The 17186-nt window shown below is 41.6% G+C and overlaps 1 protein-coding gene across 1 annotated transcript in view; it reads right to left on the reverse strand.

Moving 5' to 3' along the window:
• NELL1 (neural EGFL like 1) overlaps nucleotides 1-17186 on the reverse strand; it is a 437981-nt gene that overhangs the window by 109321 nt on the left and 311474 nt on the right. The window contains exon 15 of the mRNA XM_026651341.1: nucleotides 3304-3399. Within this exon, the coding sequence (XP_026507126.1) occupies nucleotides 3304-3399 (96 nt within the window). The remainder of the gene's footprint in view (nucleotides 1-3303; nucleotides 3400-17186) is intronic.

Genomic DNA, 17186 nt, shown 5'->3' on the forward strand with positions numbered 1-17186 from the left:
ATATGCAATGATTTCACAGATGCATAGCTCCATTTCATTCTGCAATCAGTTTGCATACCAGATTCATAAACTTCATTCATGATTAGGTCAGCTTTGTGCAACAGATCCCAGTTCCACAGTCCAGTGGCACATCCTACATATCTCCACAACAAAGGGATCCCCTTTCATAGCTCACAGTTGTGTAGATTGTATCTGCAAAACGGTAGCCACTCTCCTGAAATATATCCCTAATTGTTCAGTAGAAGGTAATAACCATGTTTTCACTGCACAATGGGAGTATTGCCACTGTCACTCTTTCTCCACTTGGTCTCTTTACTCTTAAGGTGATAGCATATGGAATTATAGATCTGCCTCCTCCCTGTCCTGTACCTACCCGCATTTTGTTCATCCATTCATTCTCTCATCTACTTATTTTCTTTTCAAGAGATAGTTAAGACTTTTCTTATATTGTTATTTGATGCGATGGTGAAAAGTATAGGTTCCAGCAGAGCTGGATTCAGACCTCTCTAGCAGTGCTGAGAAACCCTACATTTGTAAAATCTAAGAGTTCAAGACTATAGTCCTTAATCAAAATTTTTCACTGAGGCTCCTAAAACCCCTACAGGAAGGAAACTGTAAGATTCATTGGTGAAACAAAGGGACAGAGAGGGGCATGTCTACACTATATCTGGAAGTGAGCCTTGCAGCCCAGGTCCACAGATTTGTGTTAGCAGGGCTTGTGCTAACACTCTAAAAATGGCTGTGTAGACATTGCTCTGACACTGGGGCTTGGGTTGGGATTTGGGCTCTCAAGCCCGCTCCCCCCCTCCACCCGGCTTCAAAACCTGAGCTCCAGCCCAAGTCAAACATCTACATAGTTATTTTAGTTCACTATTGCGAAGCACAAGTTTGTGGAACCTGGGCTGGGAGGTTTGCCCACAGATGCAGTGTAGACATGCCCCAAGGAGCTAACTCAGAGTAGTTGACTCCATGTGAACCTTAAGCAAGTCATCTGATCTTTTTGTATTTCCATCAACACAGGTACCAAACAAGAATGTCAACAAATGTTAACTTTATAATTGAGTCCCAAATCAATGGGAGTTTCAAATGAGTAAAGCCTGAATAATGACCACAGCCAAGAGCTGAGAGCTCATGTGCTTGAACTGATTGAGCAAGCTAGATTAAGAATTCCAAGTTACAGGAATGAGACTTCTCTGGTGGACTGTAGACACAATAGAATCAACTAAATATGAACATCTTTATGGGGATTCCTAATAGTCCACTAAAATTGGTTTTAGTATATGCATCAAAAATAAAATATATCCACTGTCAAAGCTAACTGATAAAAGATAAGCCTCATTGTCAAGAAATTATTTAAGTCATTTTGCATTATAGTAGCACGGCCAATATATTAGACAGACAATAACAATACACTAATTACTGGACAGTTTTTATACAAGAAATGGTTCCATTTGTTTGTTGTTTTTAAACCCAGCCAATTATGACCCAAAACAGCAGAATGTAGCCTGCTTCAGTATTGGCCTCACTTCAGACTGGAAGAACAAACACACAGCATTTACTACATAATGTGCTGCACTGAAGACACTGAAACACACAAAAAATAAAATCTAAAGTCTATTGTCTTGGTAGCCTGAGCAAATAGGTTTACATCTTCCTCTGGCATCCCTTTCTTCTTATTAGTAACAGGCAAAATGAACCAGGGTCTCTGCTGAATGCACAGAAAAAAGGGCCCAGGGGAGAGTGCTGTCAAGGAGCCAATAACAACTCTGGCCCAAGGTGCAGAACAGAGCAGCTGGGAATGCTCTAATATGGGCCAGCTGACAACAGCCCTCAAGAGACCATCTGCCAGCTGAGCACAGCCAACTACACCCAGGCCTTCTCCTCACACACATTTATTCCCTGAGTCATGAGCTGTGGGGAAAGTGGTGTAGGAGCATCTATGCTACCTCTGAACCCACAGGGAATTGAAGGAATCCCCAGGTTGGGGGATGACGCCAGTCTCTGCTCTCTATGTGCCATCTAAGCAGCCCAAAAAGAACAGAATGGGGCATAGAATCTGTCCCAACTGATCTCTTACACATTTTAAAGCATTTACTTAGCTAAATCAATGTACGCATCTTATCAGTCTCTGGATTATTGCTTCTTTCTACTTCTCTTTTCCCTTATAATAAACATCTATTTAGCGAGAAAGGTACATGTACTATCATCTTTATTCTGCAGATAGGTTCTTTAGTTTCCATACTAAACATTTGGGACCAGATTGTGCAAATTACACAAAACCACACTGGGAAGTGTGATGTGGAATCATACAACCCCGGCGGGTTCCGCAGGGATTTTTCCGCCAGCATGCACATTCCCTCAGCAGGGTGCAAATGTGGACAGTTCTGGCTGGCATGGCAGAAGCACTGCCATACTTTCTTTTTGCCCCTCCCTCACACTTGGCTTGGTTTGCACCCCTAAAGCCAGTAGGAGGGAACAATACCTGAAACCTCTTGAGTGCAGAGACTGCAACTGTCGGTAGCCTTTGAACGGGATGTAAAAGAAGGGGTGGAAGGCCTAGTCTGCCTTCCCTCAGCCATGGACTGGCACAAGGGCCTGGCACAATCTAGCCCTTTCTTGGCATTTGGAGTCAGTCAATATCTGCACAGACATCAGATGCGTCAGATGCTTCCAAATTGGTCTCTCCCTGAGATGGATTTTGAGAGGAATGATGATGATAGTGAAGTGCAGTAAATATTACAACGTGTAAACACCAAATAGCCTGGAAAGAAAAAGACTTGGGATGGCGCTGAAAAAAGCCTAACTGGCATCACTCAGATACATTTGTACATTTTCACTTCTGTGAGTGATGATGATCTCAGTAACTTCATGTTTAAATCAAATCCCAAGAGTGCAACAGGTTAAACTGCCAGTGGGATTATTTAATGACAATTTAAGCAAGCAAGCAAACAGTCCAAATTTAGATCTAATTTGTGCAACAGATTGAGAGAAAATCAGAAGGTCACCTTCAGATGACACCCCAGGCATGACAGGTGTGGCAATTCTGGTTCATCTTATTTTTCCAATAAGCACTAACGAAGTCCACTGTAAACAGTGGCAGGCACTGCCTTGATCTTTTAAAATTACCCGTGTTAAATGAAACAGTGTGTTCCAGGTAGGGAAAGTCAATTACCAAATAATCAAAATTTACACACTCACTGAAGAAAGAACAACATCCAGAATCTAAAACAATGGGAAGCAACAGTTGACCATTGAAAGTAATCTTTTTCTTATTACAAAAGAACAGTTTCAAGAGAGTTTTACCTTTCTCACAATGACTCCCTGTGAATCCAGAAGGGCAGGCACACTTGTTAGGGGTCACACACGTCCCACCGTATCTGCATCCCTCTTCACAGAATGCTGAAAGAGAAAAGCAGGCTACTGTACAACACAATTTCTACATTTATTATACATTTGTGAGGTGCCAAAGAAAATCTTCCTAATATTGTATAACAGAAAACAGAATTCAAAATGTTAAAATCCAACCCATCTGCAAACAAAAGAAGCAGGGAATCCAGGTAGCTGGTATGGAAGGTCACCTGACTGCCCTCATGGCAAAGCACCTTTCCAATAAAAGATTAATATCCACCTGTTGCAAATGATAGAGGAGAAAAAATAGAGTATAAAACAACATTTAATGAGCTGATCTTAGCTCAAGTGAACTCAGCAGGAGTTCTGCAATTGTGGTGCACTGATCCACACAGCACTTGGTGGTAGACAGCTGGCTGGTCACATGGTATTGGCTCCTCCTCCTTGCTTCCAGCTTATAAATTTCATTCGAAGCCTATCAAAATACAACTCTCTCCTGAACTCATTTTTCTGTTTAAGCAGTTGCCATAAAGAAGTTATGTAATCACAAAAGGGAGGCTAAGTGGGCTCCACAGTCGAAAACAGGAAGGGAGATGGATCATGAGACAACTTCTCTATGGAGATATGGTTCACACTATGAAACAGGTTGAGAACCCCTGCCCTAAACTTAACTATCCAGTAATTATGATTAAGAAAACCAATGTATCAGGCCCATTCTTATAAACAATGCTTCTGGTTCTTCTCTTACACCACTGTAAATAAGGAATAACTCCACCAACTGAATGCAGTTACACTAAAAGAGAAGAGAATCAGGCCTTCTGTTCAAAAACTATTCTTACTTTTTTCAATGAGAAGTCAAAATGAGCCTGCTTCTGCTCCCCACAGAAAGCTTTGGCAAGGACTTCATTGAGAGCAAGAATGGTCCCAGTGCGAAGCACATTCTTAAGAGCATATTTCCTGCCCCTTCCTCAACACACATTGCAGTTCTTGAGGCACTCAGTGGACTAAACCCCACTAGTGAGTGAAGCTAAATTTAATATTTAAACAGAATTCAGCATCTGTGTTAATAACAGAAGCACAAAGTGCATCTGCAAGCTAAAATCACAGATGGAGTGTTGGCAACGAGATGTTACAAACAGTATGAAAAGACTTAAAGTGTTACATAACAGATGAGGTGTTTTAGATTTTTTTTGTGTGTGCAAAGTACTAACAAGAATAACAAGGTGAATAAAATACCAAACATTAAGAAAATTTATCTTGTAATTTGTAACTGCTTGAAGGTGAGAGAAGCAAATCATATCTCCTGACTGAATTAATTGCTAAAATGATCTGTCACTCTATCACTATACCTTGTAGCACAGCATTCTGTTTTGGTGAAGATGTGTGGGAAGGGGAATCCTAAAATGATGTATAAAAATGGTAATGGAAGAACACAAGGAATTCTAGGAATGGGGGAACCACTTGCTGAATGATATCCGCTATTTCCTGCTGCACATATTCCATGTATTAGTCATTTGGAAGTTTATCTACTCTAGTTTCATCTCAGTCATGTTCTAACGCATAAGTACAGGGCAGAGAGATGTTTAAAGAGCAACATTAATTTTGATTTCTCACTGAATATTTTCCAAAATATGAACAAAAAAGAACTTTCGCACAAGACGGAAAGGAATATTAAGGCACACAGCCTTACAAAGACAGTAAATCTAGGAAAAACATGATGAGATTACAGAATTTCCTTATGCAATGTTTCCTAGAATATTGTGTTCAGTTCCAATCTTAGCATTCTCAGGGAAAATAAATTCCTTAGCACTTGACAAAGTGCAAACTAAAACATTTAATCTTTATTGCTTGAAAGTGATAGCTAAGTAGGGACCTTACGGAAGTAACATTAAAATTCTATGTGGCATGAAGATCATTAGTATTTGCAGCACAGAGGTTATAAAAAGCAAAAGTCATACAGAAAAGAAAAAAACAGGTTGTTGTTTTTCAATCAGTTTCACCATCAAAAAGTAAACAGTCTATGAACAGCATATACTGTACTATTTCATAAAAGTGACAGATCATTCAAATACATAGGAGAGACAAGAGAAGGTGGAGAGGTTTATTGCTCATAACTCATAATACACATACATAAGACTTATTAGAGCCAATGGGATATACACATATGTAGTGAAGGTAGACTACAACCTCAATTAGGAAGGATTGTCTCTTGTGTTTCCTTACTGCTATAATTGAGTCTGAATATGACATGTTTGGTGCTTAGAATGACGCTTATTTCTAGATCTGTATAGAAACTGGTTAACTTTCTTGCTATCCTTCATGCTAACCAAAGAATGCTCCTCCTCCAGGAGGAAGTGGTTTATGAACAGGGTTGCCATTTTTGAGGCTTTGGGCACTGGGACAAGACCATGCCTCACAGTACTGAGGTGCGTACAGTAAAATGTGATGACATTGCTGTGACATAGAGGCCCACTGGTACCAGCTGGCAAAGAATTCACTGTTCTGTAACTGTCCTATCAGGCCTGACAAACTCACTGCATCTAGCACACTGCTTTCATAATAGTTATCTATTAAGAATGTCATGTGAGATCTTAAATTAAAGCCAGTATCACACAGATCCTCATAATCATTGTGTGATGTCTGTATGGATGATATTGAAGACGTCGTATACATGTACTAAACATATGTTCTAATGTCTAAATCAAGGCAGGGTTGACAAACAGGTTTTGAGTCAGACAAAGGAAGTTGCTTCATTTGTCTTGCTATCAGTTATATAAATTAAAACAGCAAGCCAATACAATGTAAGCCAAATCTGCATACGGAGTAAGCAAGAGGATAGAAAAACACTGGAGACTAAACTACGGGGGGTTATCCTCTCTCTGGGAGAAAAAATGAACTTTGAGGAATATAAATAGAATGCAAGGAGACATTTTGTTATTTCAGTTACTGAAAAAATGTCTTGAAAAAGGAGGGGGCGTTCATGAATGCTTGGATCCTGATTTGAATGAAAACCTGTTAGCTCTCCAAAAGAATGAATCCTTGGGGGGAAATCTACTCTATTAAATAGGAAAGACAACCTTTGATAAGTGTAAATCCAGGTTTGTATTTTATTTTATATATAACCATTTCTATTTCCATTATTCCCTCCCTCTTAAGCTTTGCCTTTGATAATAACATTATTTTTTCAGTGCTGGTGTAGCTGCATTGACCCCAAGGAATTAGAGAGACAAGGTAGATGAGGTGATATACTTTATTGGACCAACTTCTGTTGGTGAAAGATACAAGCTTTCAAACTACACACAGCTCAAAAGTTGTTCTGAAGAAGAGCTCCATGTAGCTTGAAAGTTTGTCTTTCACCAACACAAGTTGGTCTAATAAAAGATATTACCTCATCCACTTGTCTCTATAATAAACTTATGACTGTTTTTACAATACATGTACTTCAGTGCTGGGTTGTTATATTGGAGCTGAACATCAGTTGAAACAAATAAGCTTTTGTATGCACTGTTCCTTTTGGGGACAGCTTACCTGGTAATTTCTGTGAGTGTCCAGTGGTTAAAGGCTGGACACTGCACGGAACACTCTGAGGACTTGGGGGTTGGTGTGTGCCTATTACCAGTTTGCACAAAGAGGGTTGATTCTGCAGAGACCAGAAAGGCAGTGCTTGTGTGCCCAGAGGCTGTTACTTCAGAGAGTTGGAACTACTACAGGCACAGACAAGACTGCTTCACGCTAAGAACAAGTAGTGGCTAGGTGGATACCCATGGGGAGCATCACAACTGCATCAGCATTTTGCAGTTTGTCACATCATCACAATGCCACATCACTGATGAGCTGCAACATCATCGCACAGTGATAATGTCAATATAGTGATGCTTCGAGTGGTATGCTATTGCACGATCCTGTGGTGAGGAAGAAAGGCACTCCACAAACCCCAATGCATGGACACCTGCTTGTCACATAAGTGATCGTGGGTGAGGATATTAAGGTAGAGGAAAAGAGGCTTCGGCAACAGTTACCTGTGGCAGGGCGAGTCCTTTCCCCTCCCTGCTGTCCAAAAAGATCTCTAGAAATTCAGACCCACTGTTCTGAGTAACTTGTTTTTGTTTATTATCCTTTGTTTATGACTCGGTAAAAGAACGGCCTGAGGAAAGGCACAAACTCTGCTAGTGGTAAGAGCATTAATCATCTTCCACAGCTGGTGATTCTGCCCACTGGCTACATACCCTTTAATCCTTTTAATCTGGGTTTGTAAGGAATGGAATCAGCCTGTTAACCCCCCAGAAAATAGTGGCTATGAAAGCAGAGATGTTTGTTTGAAGGTTACTTTCTCTAACTGCTGGGGAAAGAGTCTGCAGCATTATAGGTAGAGTTGGTAGCACCACCTAAAATTAAGGTAAGTCAATATTTCTCGTTATAAGACCCTGATTTCAGTTGCTTGTAACTTTGCCAAACTTTAACCATTTGGGGTGAAACAACCAATGCCAGGTCTCTGCTTAAGGCTGAATTATTCTGGAATGTTTCCGCTAACGTTGTTCAGTCCCTCCTAGAACAAGATTTGGGAAAAAATACATTGTTTCACCCTTGGTAAAAAGTCTGTACAGCTATTTCATTGAGAAGATCTAAACTCTGTGCTTTGAAGCAGGGACTTGACATTTGGCAGAAGAGTGGCCCTAATGTCAGGAATGTGAGTTTTTCTGTCCCCGTGAAAATTTGCCCAGATATGTTAAGGCCTCTGAAAAATCTCAGTTCACAGCTGCTCGTAGAGGCTTGTTAGAGAATGGCATCTAAATTCACCAAAAATCCATCTGCATTGAGCATGCTCCAGCCTGGGACCACAGGGGATGGAGCAGGACTTTGCCTGTAATTGCATTGGGCACAGGCATGGAGAGCAAGGGGACTGTCTCCTTTGTTCTTTTGATGCTCCCGCACCAAAAATCTGCAACATAGTTAGCAATCGGCTGGTGTCCCTGCTTCGGGAACTGGAGTGAGGCTTCTGACACTCATATGTTAATCATTAGAAGCAAAACAAGAGCATGTTGACCATTGTATGAAAGGGAAATTCTGCCTTGATCATTATCCAAGTTGAATACAGAGTTCCAAAATTCTCTCTCTCTCACCAAGGACAACAAAAAGGAACTGTGGTGACTTGCTCTGGAATGAACCACTTCCTGAACCCTACAGCCAGTGGGAAGGTTGCAGAAATGCAGAGCTTTGGATCTCAAAGTATCTCACCTGATTCCCTCAACCCCAACATCAAACGATGAGGGCTTACCTGAAAGGAATTTGGTAGCTCTTCTACTTCTATTTCCCAAGTGTAATGGAACGCTAAACTGTATTATACTGTTCAGGCCCCCTAGGTGGCACTGTGTGAAAAATACCTTATTTAAAGGAACCTCCGCTATACCTGGCAGATCATTAAAGGATCTTATGATGAACACATCTGGTGTGTATAAGCAAGCTCTGTATCCAGTCCATATCTGGTACAGGAGCATGATATGGTGTTAGAAGTGGGAATTCTTTGTTGCTTTGTTCATTCTGTTCTTAGTTTACTCCTGACATCCGACTGTATTTTCCACTGCATGCATCCAATGAAGTGGGTTTTAGCCCACGAAAACTTATGCTCAAATAAATTTGTTAGTCTCTTGGGTGCCACAAGTACTCCTGTTCTTATTCCTGATACCATGTAATTCTCCACATGTGACATTAACATGTTTGACAGGTCCAGGCCAGATGGCTAAAGGAGAGTGGTGGAAGGCAGGTATATTAGCCCCAGGATAAGCAGATCCCTGCTCCCTTGGTAACTGAACAGGGGTTACTCCAGGTTAATAGGACACCTGGGGCCAATCAAGGGGCCTGCCAGAACCTGTTAAGAGCCTCCCCTCCAACCAGATAGGGACACGTGATAGGAGCTGTGGGAGGAAGGCATGCTACTGGAGAGTTGGATGGTGCAGACACTGATAAGCACCAGGAGAGAAACCCCACAGGTACAGAGGCAAAGAGCAGGAGAAACCCTGCCCAACAGGGCAAACAGCCCTTCCAGGCCCAGAGGTCTGAGGGAAGAGACCCTGCCAGAGGGGAGAGACTGAACTGAGTGTCTGGTCTGTCATTCCCATGCCGGGAGGGGCTACCAGAGACTAAGAGGCTCCCCTCCCCCTATCAAGGAGGCCGGGAGGAACACTGCTCAGGCAAGGTGTAGACTAGGGGCACGGGGAAATTCAGAGGGAGAGCGGAATACCCTAGCCCGCCACTAAAAAAAAAAAAAAAAATTATTACTGGAGATATCCTATCTCCTAGAACTGGAAGGGACCTTGAAAGGTCATCAAGTCCAGCCCCCTGCCTTCACTAGCAGGACCAAGTACTGATTTTGCCCCAGATCCCTAAGTGGCCCCCTCAAGGACTGAACTCACAACCCTGGGTTTAGCAGGCCAATGCTCAAACCACTGAGCTATCCCTCCACCCCTAATTGAGCGGCAATGCCAGCCCCATGCAGTGTCCTGTTATTCCCTTTGAGAAATGTGGTCACCCTAATCATAGAAAATCAGAGTTGGAAGGGACCTCAGAAAATCATCTAGTCCAACCCCCTGCTCAAAGCAGGACCAATCCCCAACTAAATCCCCAAATGGCCCCCTCAAGGATTGAACTCACAACCCTGGGTTTAGCAGGCCAATGCTCAAACCACTGAGCTATCCCTCCCACACTAAGCAGGAGTGTGGAACCCACCGAGGCAGAGAAAGAGCTCTATCACACAGGCTACTCTTCAATGCCCCAGAGAACTTGAGCTTTGACAAACCTTCAGAATGTACAGACTGGAAAAAAGATTTTGCATTGCTACCAAGCTGCACAAAGAAACTAGAGATATATCATCTTTAACTTATGCTATGGGGAAGCAAGCAGAGCGTATCTTTAAATTCCTTGACTTTACTGAAGACAGCCACAAGGATGACTATGAAAGAGGTCTAGCTATGTCTGATGCATACTTTATACCCCAGAGAAATGTGGTTTATGAAGAGCTTGTTTTCACAAGAGAATTCAAGAACCAGGAGAAACTGCTGAATGTTTTATAAGAGCTCTGCTTACAGTGGCTTAAAACTGTGATTCTGGGAATGCAAAACATGCAAATATCAAAGATAGGCTGGTTATTGGGTTAGCAGATGAAAACATTTCACAGCAGCTACAACTGAAGAGATTTAACCATAGACATAACTATTCAGATAGCAAAAGTCAAAATTAGTCAAACAGAACAAAAGGCAGGAGCATCTTGTAAAAACCTGAAACTAGCTTAGAAGCTATAGAACAGACACTTAAGTGTAAAAAGTCATTATCATAAAAAACCCTGACCCAAGGAGAGAGAACTCCCAGGTTAAGAGGGACAAATTCCAGCCTACATGCACAAGGTGTAGAAAAAAATCAGAGCCCAAGAGATGACGCACGTCCAGCCAAAGGCACATGATGTAATACATGCATGAAATATGGACATTTTGCAGCTGTTTGCAGTCAGGGAGTTGACTCATATTAGATACAATCAACAGCCATTGTTTCTGGGATCTATCTCTTGGAGTGAATCTGAATATTCATGGGAAGATTATGACTTTAATATTGACTCAATCATAATAATCTCAGAAGAGACTTACAATCATCTTCAACCCCTCCCGAGATGAAGTCACCTGACACAGCTCTGACTAGCCCTGGGAACTGCATGGGCCAGTTCACCACAGAAACAACTTAAAAGACAAAAGCTATATGTTCAGAGTGTGTGTGGTCAAAGGACCACAGACCAACAGCCTTCATAGCCGTAGCATGGAAGCCATGATAGGCCTAACGAGCAAGGTGGAAGATCTCAATGGAATATTTGGTGATACTGGACTTTTGAAAGGTGATCCAGTACACCTTAAGAGACCACGCTGAACCATAGAGTATACATACACTTCACTGGATTCCTATCCCAATATTTCATAAAGTAGAAACTGAGTTAAAGAGAATGGAGCAGGTTGGGATATTTGAGAAAATCTTTGACCAACAGCATAGTATGCCCTAATGTACCACTTATAAAAAAAAGTGGAAAAATATGAATGTGTCTCTCTTAAAAGACTTAATGAAACATTTGTTAGTGAAAAAAATATATCCTCCCAACACTGGATAACTTCCTCCCCAAAGTGAAAGGAGTGACAGTTTTCTCCAAGCTGGATGCCTTGAGCGGATTCTAGCACTGTCTTTGGCTCAAGGAATTTAGCAAACTGACTACATTTATCATGCTCTTTTGGAGATTTTGCTTTCAAAGGTTATCTTTTGGTAGCACCAGTTCAGCTGAAAATTTCCAAAGAAAGGTAGCAGAATTTTTACTAACACAAATGGAGTTGTAGTATTCATGGGCGATATTCTGATATATGGATATTTGATGGAAGAACACAACAAAACCCTCCATGAAGTCCAAAGCCTAATCAGTCAGTCTGGACTGAAGTTAAACAAGGAAAAATGTGTTTTACACCTACCCCCAAATCAAGTTTTTAGGACAGACACAGATGGAATCAATCCTAGCCCTGAGAAAGTAAGAGCAATTTGAGAATTGAATGCACCGATTAATGTACCAGTACGGAGACACATAGTTGGGACGGTAAATTACCTTGGCCGATACCTGTAAGACATTTCTACGGTGCCAAAACCACTGAATGTACTGTTAAAGTCCAACACATCTTAGCTCTGGGGCCAACTCAAGAAATCACCTTCGAAAAGGTAAAAGGAATTATCTTAACAGCTCCAGTTCTCATTGATGTCACAAACGTCAGTGGAAATTCAAGCAGCAATGGCCTAGGAGGTGTATTGTTGCAAGTGAGTGGCTCTGAGTGGAAGCCAGCTGCATTTTGATCTTGCATAGAAGCAGACAAACAATATGCACAGATTGAAAAGGCGAGTGTGACAAGCACATGTGCATGTGAGAACTTTCATGGCTATCTGTGTGGACTGGATTAATTTACAGACCATAAACTGTTTGTAACCCTCAAAACCAGAAAAGCACCATTGAGATGCCAACATCTATTGCTAAGATTAATAAGATTTAACCTAATTGCTAAATATGTTCCTGGGAAATATCTGATAGTTGCAGATACTCTGTCAAGGACCCCAGCATCACACTCAACTACCAGTGAGATCAATGATGACAGAGAGGCATATGTGGATACTGTAGACGCATACAGACCAAAGTCAGAAAAGAGACTACTCCAGCTACCAAAAGGAACCTTGACTGACGTGCAGCTTCAGGGATTTCTAAGTTACATTAGGGGCAGCTGGCCCACATATCTAAAGGATACTATGGAAGTGACGGGACACTACTTTGTGGTGTGTGGACAATTAAATGAGTGGAATGGACTCATGATTAAAGGCAATTACAATGCAATTCCAAATGAAATGAGAGGAGCAATCCTAAATCTCATCCACAAAGGACATACAGAAAAAAAGTATCTGCATGTGAACACTGCAGAATGAACAGACCAACACAGCAATAAGAAGCTTTAGTAACACCACCTCTATCAGACAACCTTGGAAGAGACTAACTGGAGATTTATGCAGATTCAGAGGACATCGTTACCTGGTCATCGTGGACTATTTTCCCAGGTATATAGAAATAATGCATTTGAAAGCCATAACATGTCACAGTGTTCTCAGAAACTGAAGTGCACTTTTGCTCACTTCAGTATTCCAGAACAGCGAGTGATGGACAACGTACCACAATTCACTGCAATAGAATTTAAGTCACTTCAAACAAAATATGATTTTGATCATATTACTAGCAGGCCATGTTACCCACAATATGAATGGAAAGGGTGAGACAGCTGTTCAGACAGCCAAGAAAATCTTACAGAAGGAAGCTCCATTCCTTGCTCTTCTGAATTACAGATCGACATCACTAGCGGCTACTAAATATAGTCCAGCATAATTTATGATGTGAAGACAACTCAGAACTACTGTTCCAACATTGGAAATGAAGCTATCTCCAAAGTGGCAAGACATGAAGAGAGTAGCCAAACTCGATAAAAAGGCTAAAAGAGCTTATAAACAAAAAACACCACTCAGAGAATTGTCAGTTCTAAAATCTGTGACCATGTTCATGTCAAATTGGATGGAGAAAAACAATGGACAACTCTAGCTCTTGTAAAGAAAATGAATTCAGTGCCCAAATCATATGTGATTGAGACTGACAGTGGAGAGTTCAACAGAAACCGTTGACAACTGCAGTTTGTTACTCAGAAAAAACAATCAACAGAGCGAACTCTACAGATGGCAGGCAGATGCAGAACAAGACGACAACTCAAGAATTCCAGACCCCACAGCCAATCACTGCAACTAACAGCCAGCCAGATGACCAAGCTGTTATGTGCTTGGGTCATGTAATTAGAAAGCCAGTATGATTCAGAGACACTTAACAGACTATGTTCTGAACTTCAAAGACAGTGTGATAGTGTAAATATTGTAAATGGTTGAAATATAGAACCTAAGGTGGAGATGTAAGGGAATGCTAAACTGTATTATACTGTTCAGCCATTAGGTGGCAGTATGTGTAAAATAGCGGATATAAACCAAAAACAACGAGGAGTCCTTTTGGCACCTTAGAGACTAACAAATTTATTTGGGCATAAGCTTTCATGGGCTAGAGCCCACTTCATCAGATGCATGAAGTGAAAAATACAGGAGCAGGTATAAATACATGAAGGGATGGGGGTTGCTTTACCAAGTGTGAGGTCAGTCTAATGAGATAAATCAATTAACAGCAAGATACCAAGGGAGGAAAAATAACTTTTGAAGTGGTAAGAGAGTGGCCCATTACAGACAGTTGACAAGAAGGTGTGAGTAACAGTAGGGAGAAATTAGTAATGGGGAAATTAAGTTTAGGTTTTGTAATGACCCAACCACTCCCAGTCCTTATTCAGGCCTAATCTGATGGTATCCAGTTTGCAAATTAATTCCAGTTCTGCAGTTTCACATTGCAGTCTGCTTTTGAAGTTTTTTTGTTGAAGAATTGCCACTTTTAGGTCTGTTATTGAGTGACTAGAGAGATTGAAGTGTTCTCCTACTGGTTTTTGAATGTTATGAATCCTAATGTCAGATTTGTGTCCATTTATTCTTTTGCGTAGAGACTGTCCGGTTTGGCCAATGTACATGGCAGAGGGGCATTGCTGGCACATGATGGCATATATCACATTGGTAGATGTACAGATGAACGAGCCCCGGATGGTGTGGCTGATGTGGTTAGGTCCTATGATGGTGTCCCTTGAATAGATATGTGGACAGAGTTGGCACCGGGGTTTGTAGCAGGGTTTGGTTCCTAGTATGGTATTTTTGTTGTGTGGTGTGTTGTTGCTGGTGAGTATTTGTTTCAGGTTGGGGGGCTGTCTGTAGGTGAGGACTGGCCTGTCTCCCAAGATCTGTGAGAGTGAGGGATCATCCTTCAGGATAGGTTGTAGATCCTTGATGATGAGCTGGAGAGGTTTTAATTGGGGGCTGTAGGTGACGGCTAGTGGTATTCTGTTATTTTCTTTGTTGGGCCTGTCTTGTAGTAGGTGACTTCTCAGTACCCTTCTGACTCTGTTAATCTGTTTCTTCACTTCACGAGGTGGGTACTGCAGTTTTAAGAACGCTTGATAGAGATTCTGTAGGTGTTTGTCTCTGTCTGAGGGATCGGAGCAAATGTGGTTGTATCTTAGAGCTTGGCTGCAGACAATGGATTGTGTGATGTGGTCTGGATGAAAGCTGGAGGCACATAGGTAAGTACAGTGGTCAGTAGGTTTCTGGCATAGGGTGGTGTTTATGTGACCATTGCTTATTAGCACTGTAGTGTCTAGGAAGTGAGCCTCTTGTGTGGACTGGTCCAGGCTGAGGTTGATGGTAGGGTGGAAATCATTGAAATCTTGGTGGAATTCCTCAAGGGCCTCCTTCCCATGGGTCCAGATGATGAAGATGTCATCAATGTAGCACAAGTAGAATACAGGCGTAAGGGGATGAGAGCTGAGAAAGAGTTGTCCTAAGTCAGCCATAAAAATGTTGGCATACTGAGGGGCCATGCGGGTACCCATAGCAGTCCCGCTGACTTGAAGGTATAAATTGTCCCCAAATCTGAAATAGTTATAGGTGAGGACAAAGTCACAAAGTTCAGCCACCAGGATTGCCGTGATGGTATCGGGGATGGTACCTGATGGAATAAAACCTAAACTTAATATCCCCATTACTAATTTCTCCCTACTGTTACTCACACCTTCTTGCCAACTGTCTGTAATGGGCCACTCTCTTACCACTTCAAAAGTTATTTTTTCTCCCTTGGTATCCTGCTGTTAATTGATTTATCTCATTGGACTGACCTCACACTTGGTAAAGCAACCCCCATCCTTTCATGTATTTATACCTGCTCCAGTATTTTTCACTTCATGCATCTGATGAAGTGAGCTCTAGCCCACGAAAGCTTATGCCCAAATAAATTTGTTAGTCTGTAAGGTGCCACAAGGACTCCTCGTTGTTTTTCCTGATACAGACTAACAAGGCTACCACTCTGAAACCTGATATAAACCAGTGATTCTCAACCTTTTTTTTACCCAGGGATCCGTAAACTTAAATAGAAAAACTTGCAGACCCCCAACTCCTCCCTCATTATTTTGTTGCTCATAATTTGTTTCTTTCACGTTACTTTAATAGTTATCATTGATATTACTGTAGAGAAATTAATATTATTTGAACAGATAAATAAAAAAACACAGCAAATTAAAATATTGACATCTTACCTGATACTAACATGATCCTTGGGCTTGTTTGGCAGCACACAGCTTATCCAATTGAGGAGTAATTTCAGTTAGGCAAGTACAAAAGTAATCTTCAACATTCATTCGTGAACAGTGTTATTTTTAATGCTGGTGAGGGCCAAGAATCCATTTTCACAAAGGTAGGTGGTAGCAAAGGGAAGGAGGACTTGCAGAGCATGGTTAGCCAGTTTGGGAAATTTACCAGACACATGCAACCAGAATTCAACAACAGGCATGGTTTCATGGGTACATTTCATATCAGTGTTGTTTTTCAGCTCAATAAATTCATCCTCCTCTTTAGGAATCATTTCAAGCAATTCCACATAAGTAGATAAAAAGGGATTTATGATCTACATCATTTCAGGATTGCTTACCACGTCGCTGAAGTATGTTCTGAACTGGTAAAGAAGGGAATCCAGGTGTTCTGTCATAATAGCACAAAGCCAGGCAGTTGGCCTTGACTTCATCAAAGTTCAAAGATTCTTGAAGAAGCAGAAACATGCTCATGTTTCCTTTCTGCCCTAGATCCAGTTTCTCAATGAATGCAGTCACTTTGTTTAACAGTGTGACAAAAATTGACTGGCACCCTCGCATGCTAATAATAAGCTGACTCAGATGATCAAAGATATCCACAAGATAAGCACCCTGAGCAAGTCAGTTTTCCTCCGAGAATTTATCGGCTGATTAAAAATACCTTCAGAGACTCACGAAGCTCAAAAACACAATTCAAAACCTTTCCCTGGAAAGCCATGTGGCCTCAGTGAGATGATTGTGATGCAATTCACCCATTTCTGCACACATTGCTGAAAAAATATATGCATTTAATGGGTGTGCTTTGATAAAGTTAACAATTTTTATTGTCTCGTCAAGTACATCTTTCAGGTCACCTGGCATCTCTTTCATGACTAGGTTAGGTTACCATATCCAGCAAATAAAAAAAGAGGACCCTCCACGGGCCCTGGCCCCGCCCATTTCCCCACCCCCAGCCCCACCCCAACTCCGCCCCTTCCCCGCCCTAACTCCGCCCCCTCCTCCCTCCCACTCCCAGCCACG

Source organism: Terrapene carolina, unplaced genomic scaffold, assembly GCF_002925995.2.
Source record: "Terrapene carolina triunguis isolate 2854851 unplaced genomic scaffold, T_m_triunguis-2.0 Scaffold96, whole genome shotgun sequence".
NCBI classification, from domain to species: Eukaryota; Metazoa; Chordata; order Testudines; family Emydidae; genus Terrapene; species Terrapene triunguis.